The sequence below is a fragment of the Lycium barbarum genome, chromosome 2, assembly GCF_019175385.1.
Source record: "Lycium barbarum isolate Lr01 chromosome 2, ASM1917538v2, whole genome shotgun sequence".
In the NCBI taxonomy this organism is placed as follows: domain Eukaryota; kingdom Viridiplantae; phylum Streptophyta; class Magnoliopsida; order Solanales; family Solanaceae; genus Lycium; species Lycium barbarum.
This window is the reverse complement of record NC_083338.1, coordinates 3918218-3925012: the sequence shown is the minus strand read 5'-3', so window position 1 is coordinate 3925012 and position 6795 is coordinate 3918218. Positions and strand designations below refer to the sequence as shown.

General features: G+C 32.6%; 1 protein-coding gene across 1 annotated transcript; it reads left to right on the top strand.

Annotated features, from left to right (window-relative positions):
- LOC132629234 (uncharacterized) lies at window positions 1-5869 on the top strand. The gene is made up of 4 exons (XM_060344945.1): window positions 1-460; window positions 1563-1685; window positions 2474-2717; window positions 5538-5869. The coding sequence occupies exons 1-4, from the start codon at window positions 164-166 to the stop codon at window positions 5591-5593; spliced, it is 720 nt and encodes a 239-aa protein (XP_060200928.1). The 5' UTR covers window positions 1-163; the 3' UTR covers window positions 5594-5869.
- Window positions 5870-6795: the final 926 nt, after the last annotated feature.

The following is a 6795-nucleotide window of genomic DNA, read 5'->3' as shown; positions in this document are numbered from 1 at the left end:
TCCTCTCTCTCTCTCTCACACACACACTTCTTAGCAGGCAAAAAAGAAAGAATTCGTAACGTCAATTTGAAAACCGAAAGGCTCTCTCTCTCTCTCTCTCTTCAAGAAATAGTACTACAGTATTTTTCTGTTTTTTATTCTTGGTTGGGTTTAGGGAGAGAAAATGGAAGGTTGTTCAGAAAATTTAGATGATGGAGAGTTATGGCTACCTTCTGATATTTTTCCTGTTGAAGAAATCGTTTCCGTTTCAGTCCCTCACAATAATAAGTTTAAAAACAACAGCCCCACAACTTCTTCTTTTTGCTGTTGTGACTCTTGTCTTCATCATCACAATGATCATCTCTCTTTGAAAGCAGCTGTTACTGATGAAAATATTATTCAACGTTTTGCTGCTATTTCGCTTTTGCAACAACGTCCTCTTAATATTCACAGTGTTCCAAACTCATTTCCCATTACTGAGGTATTTTTTTAGTTGCTTTTCATTCTGTTTTTTTGTTTTGCTTTTTCCTTGATGTTGTAAAGAGGTTTCTTGATTTTTCTTAATTGCAAGTGCTTGCATTTTGCTCCGTATGTTGTTTCTGTGTTTTTTCTTGAAAATAAATAAATTCAGAGTTTGTGTGTTTCTTTTTGTTTTGCTTTTCCTTTGATGTTGTAAAGGGGTTTCTTCTAGTTTTTTGTTCATATACAAGTGTTGCCATTTTGCTCTATGTTGTTGCTTCTTTGTGTTATGTTATTTTGCAACTTAAGAGCCCGTTTAAATTGACTTATAACTTGGTCAAACCAGATTTGATAAAAATAAAAAACAATTTAAATTATTTTTTGGCTTAAAAGCAATTTTAGTTTGATTAACAACTTTATTATTTTATTTTTTATATTTTCTATTAATTTTAATACTACCCTCACTTTTAAAAACCGTTTAAGCACTTTTATCCAAGCACGTAACTATTTCTTTGTAAAATAACTTTCAACACTTAAAAATACTGTAAGCACTTATATTTAAAAACCACTTTTTTCAGCCATTTGGATTGGCTTATAAGTTGCTTATAAGCTGTTTTCAGTTTTTTTTTAAGTGTTTGGCTGACCAGCTTAAAGTCATTTTGTGCTTAAAATAAGCTCAAAAAAATAATTGGGTTCATTTGACTTAACTTATTTAAAGCAGCTTATAAGCCAAAAAAATAAAAAATAAGTTAGACTACCAACTTATTTTTTTTTAACTTATAAGCATAAGCCCATCCAAACAGGTTCTAAGTGTCTTTTTTCAGCACTTTTTTTTTTTTTTTTTTTTTTTTTTTGTGTTTGTTCAAATTTATTTGGTTTCTTTTTTTGCTTTGCTTTTCCTTGATGATCGTTGTAAAGGGTTTTCTTGTATATTTTTCTTTATATCCCAAGTACTGACATTTTGCTTGATACTGTTGTTTTCATTTCTGTTTTCTCTTGCTTTTCATTGTTGTTGTAAAGGGTTTTCTTCTATTTTTCTTCATATGCAAGTGTTGGCATTTTGCTCTATATTGTTGCTTCTTTGTTGTTGTAAAGGGTTTTTTACGGTTTTCTTGATTTCACAGCGGTTCAGACCGGCTGATAGGTACAGCTGCAAGGATTATTCACTTACGGAGTGTTTTGAAACCGGTCCACAACTGGTTTATCAACCGGTCCAGCTTTATCCACCGGTTCAACTTAAACATCAGGTAGAGTCGAAATAAAAATGACAAAAAGGGTCCCTTATGTTTTAGGATAGGTTCAAAATAGTCCACTTAAATATGGGCTTAACAGTTTTGATTATTTATTAGGCGTTTGGCCATACTGTTTTTTTTTGTTCTTTATATGGAATTTTTGAAGTTGGAGATGTGTTTGGTTATAGTTTTTGTAAAGAATATTAATGTCCTAAAAGTGAAAAAAGTAAATAAAAAAAAGAAGTTAAAACTTAGTTTTCTTCACGGCCAGTCGTTGATTTTCAAATAATGTGAAAAAAAAATTTCGGAGAAAAGTGATTAATTTTCATGGCCAAACAAGTCCTAAGTTTGCCAAAAGTTAAAGCTTTTAGTCTCCGTCAAATATTTACGGAGCTCTGCCTGTTAGATTTGATGAGAACTACTTGTTAGAACAAAAAAGAAAATTATCGGAAACTCACATTTAGGGGTACAGTTTTTGTAGTTATGTTATTTTTAATTTATTTCTAGAGTCTTGATGCAGCTTTTGTGGAGTAACTTATGTTTTTATTTTTATTTTATATCTTTAGTGTCTAGTGTAGCTTTATTTGTGTTGCATATTTTAGAATTTGATGCGACTTTTTTAGTGTTTATATCTAATAGACAAAGTTCAGTCAATATTTGACGAAGATTAAAAGCGTTAACTTTTAGCAAATTTAAAGGACTAGAATTGTTAAGTGCATACTTAAGGGTACTATTTTGCACTTACTTAAGGACTAATATTCTAAGGTTTTTCTCTTACAAAATGGTGGTTTCCTATTTGGTAGGTTGAGAGTTTGATGGAAGCAAGATCAAGAGTTTTACACGTGCAAGCAGAGAAGAACCGGTTTATCAGAATGCATAACATGAAAAGAAACCCCGGTCTAGACCGGTTCTCCGGAAACCGGTTTTTACCCTTTGGTGGCAGTGCTAATGGAGGAAGTAGTTCTGGTAGAGATTATGGTGGAACTGGTGTTTTCCTTCCTAGAGTATCCACCAACAACATTGACAACAATGTTGGAAAGAGACAAGGCAAGTCAATCATATCATTAAGTCAATCTCTAATTTATTTCATGTACTGCTTTATTCCTTTGGTTACTAATTTTAGGATAAGTTATATCGGGATTAAAAGTAGTATCGAGATAAGTTATCCCAGATAAAACAATTAAAATAACAAAAATACCCCTGAGGTCCCTCAAACCTTTTTTCTATACCCTCCGTTCTATTTCAGATGAGGGTGTTTGACTGGGCACAAAGTTTAAGAAAGAACAGAAGACTTTTAAAATTTATGGTCCAAAACAAACCTTCGATATTTGTGGCTATAAATCACTTCATAAAGTTAAATTGTTTCTAAATATAAAAAATTGCCTTTTGTGAACTGACTAAAAATGAAAGAGTGATATAAAATAAGGTGGAGGGTATTTTTGTAAACAAACAATTCCTTGTTGGAAATTATGGGATGCATGTTTTGTTTAATACAACAAACTAAACAGTCAATAAGAAATAATACCAAGATAACTAATCTCACCATTACTTGTCTTCAAACCAATCAACCCCTATTTTTTTTTTTTCTGGGTTCATCATAATTTTATGGTCAACTTGAAACTCATTCATTTAATGTGAATATTCATGCCCTAGTCCAAGTGTAGAGCTTAACAAATTGAAGAATCCAGTGATATCACATGCAAAATGCTATTCCTTCCGTTTCAGTTTGTGTGATTTTTGTCTCACTAAGACTAGTAATTTGGAAAAGAGCAAAAATAATTTTTGTCACATAAGCTAATATGTATGACATTCCAAAGATCATGTTACTAACTTTTGATAACTGTCATGTTCGGATTAGCTTGTGGACCCCGCCTAATTCTAAAAAATACCTGCTGTCGCCTACCAATATAGATTTCGAGTTATTCTGTCCACCAAGATTTGAAATGATGAAAAAAAATTAACTAGTGTTTTCGCCTTGGCTGAAATTTGAACGCGAGACCTCAGGGCTCTCGACCACACCCTTGAATGCGTTAGTACTTATAATATCATTATGGCTAATTTCTTGATTCTTTTTTAAACATATTAAAATGAAAAGGGTCTCTTAAATGGGATGAGATGACTAGTTATTTTGGGTTTATTGACAAGGGAGGATTTGTGCATTCATTCTTTTTATGTTATGGGTTTTTTGTGATCTGTTTTTCCATGGTTAAATGAGGGTTAGGTTGGCTATTGGGGGTTGGGTATTTGGGGTACTAGTATGAATAGTGTGTAACTGGAAGGGGTGAAAGTGTAGTATGAGATAATTGTCACTGTTTATCTCATTTTAGTTGTTCTTATGTTGATTCTTAACAAAGAAACTTTATGCAAGTCTTTTTGCACTTTCCCCTAGTTTCAAAACAAGAAATTATTTTTCTTGAATTTTCTCTAGAGCTAATGTGAAAAATGAGTTTGTTTGGAATAACACTTTACATCATGCTGTACAGGAAAAGTGAAAAAATAATTATGTCGCTCTTTGAACTTTTATCACTATATCATGGTAATTTGCATGACTTGTTCTTAGCTGAGTTATCTTTTCTTGTTTCCTCTGTACTCTTTTTTGATAGGAAACAGATAGAAATTGTGGTCTTCTGGGAACAAATGGAAATAGTGGTCTTTTAGGAAACAGATTAAAATAGTGGTCTTTTGGGAAAAGCAACTGACATTTGACCTATTCATGTATCTTTTGGTTGTACATGGCAGTTCAAAGTTATATATACTGTCAATGTTAGGAACTTTAACCCCCATCAAGTAACTTTTACTTGTTGAAGTAATACGTATCCTATCTTATTTTCAAAATTACAAATCTCATATTTTAAGAACGCTTACCTATACATATCGAGAGACACGGATGCCCCAGTGCGGAGGTGTGAGAGGTTGGCCATGGATGGTTTCAGACGAGGTAGGGGTAGGCCAAAGAAGTATTGGGGAGAGGTAATTAGACACGACATGGCGCAGTTACAGCTTACCGAGGACATGACCTTAGATAGGAGGGTTTGGAGGACCCATATTAGGGTAGAAGGCTAGTAGATAGTCTCATTACCCTGCCTTATTAATAGTCGCATTATCGTAGTATAATTTCTTGTGCTCTAATTTATGCTATTATGCTATTATCTGTTATTTCCTGTGCTTTGATTATTCTATGTTATCTGTGTCGCTTGCGTTACTTCATTTCCATATCGCTTTGAATCTCTTAGCCGTATCTGACCTCTTTTTATGTTTATGTTTTTATTGAGTCGAGGGTCTCTCGGAAACAACCATCCTACCTTGGTAGGAGTAAGGTCTGCGTACACTCTACCCTCCCCAGACCCCACGTTGTGGGATTTCACTGGGTTGTTGTTGTTACCTATACATATCCTTTGAGTCGTTTGATAGTGTCAAATTTTATGAAACAAAGTTTAGTTCAGTGGATTAAAGTACACCATGGAAATCATAGTTCATTTTCGAGATTGAGGACTATTTACAAGAAAGGAGACTCCTAAGCTTGATAAATTGTTACGTAATATTTTCTCTGTCCTAATTTATGTGATGCATTTTCAAAGAATGATATACTTTTTTTTAAAAAAATTTAAACATAATTTAACTTTAAACTTTGAATTTTTTTTCTATCTTTCTTAAACTTCGTGTCTAGTCAAAGTTAATCACATACATTGGGATGGATAGAGCAATATGTTTGGTTTTCAAAAGGTTAATAACTAGGTTTTGAGAATGAATGTTTATTGCAATGTCTGTTTATCACAAAATTAGATGTAAATTTCATGATGTGTAATGGTGGGTTTTTGAGCAAGTTTTATAGGGTCAAATTCTGATTCATTTTTTCTGTATTGACAGGTGGTAGAAATAGGCAAGATGTTCAGCAAACTGGTCAGAGGTATCCATGCATATGACAAGAAAAAGGAATGGCAAAGCCTAAAGAAAATTGGACCTATTGATATATAGTAGTTTGGTCCTTAGTGTTGTGGTAGATTAAATAATTTTGAACTGGCATCTGACTGTGTTTAAATTTGTCTTTGCCAGTTGCCTTGTTGAGGGAAATGGTAAAGTCTTTTGGCAAAGGGACTTGTTTTTAAATCTTTCCCTTTTTTGGTGTCTTCATCTGACAAGTGTAATGTGAGACTCCTTTCAAATCTGTGTATTTTAATAAATGCTCCTAGTTATGGCTACACACGTCATTTTTTAAATTCTTAGTTGCCTTTGGATTTGATTTAGTTTTAGTTAAATTAGTTTTGGAATAACTATATTTGGGCTTTGGATTAGTGTTCTTTGAAGATTTGGTTTGGTTAAAAGTATCAAGTTTGTTTCTCAAACCGTACAACATTTTGTCTTGGTTCTTGGAATTTCTTTTTTTACTACTACTATCAAAAACAATTGCCTATGTTTGTAAAATTGAATTTGTTGACAAGAAAAACCAAAATGTTCCATAAAGATAAAATCAAATAAGGGTAGGTTTTCACAAAATCTAAGAATGCGTCCAAAATGTTCTATAAATCACTTCATCAAGGATAAAAGGGGAATTTAAAAGTTAAATTATTTCTAATTATAAAAAAGTAACATTCTTTTTTAGACAAATTATAAAAAAATGCGTTACATGAATTGGGACAAAGAAAGTATTTAAAAAGTGATTGAACAATAAATTTTCTCAAAATGTTTTCCAAAACCTTTTTGAAAATTCTAAAAAGAAGAAAAAAACTGCACGAAAGAGTTTTGTTTAACTTGTACTATTTTAAAGTGACTCCAATGCCAATTTTGATTGCTGAAGGTGTCTTAGGCTTCAGTTTTTTTACAATATTTTGCCTTGAATGGAACAGATGAAAAGACTCATCAATGAAAATTTATGATAGTTTTTAATACCAAAAAGTAGTAGACTTGTCCTAATCGTTGGGTTCTGCAACTTTGCTCGGTTTCTTCTTGTAAAAGATTTTTACATAGAGATATGTATCTATGTGAATGGAGCATTTGATAAAAGATAAAATTGTCTCCGTTTGACCTACAGGTCACAAGTCACAAGTTTGAGTCGTGGAGTCAATAATTGATACTCGTGTCAGGATAGGCTGCCCACCTTGGGGTACGATCCTTCTCTAAATTCTGT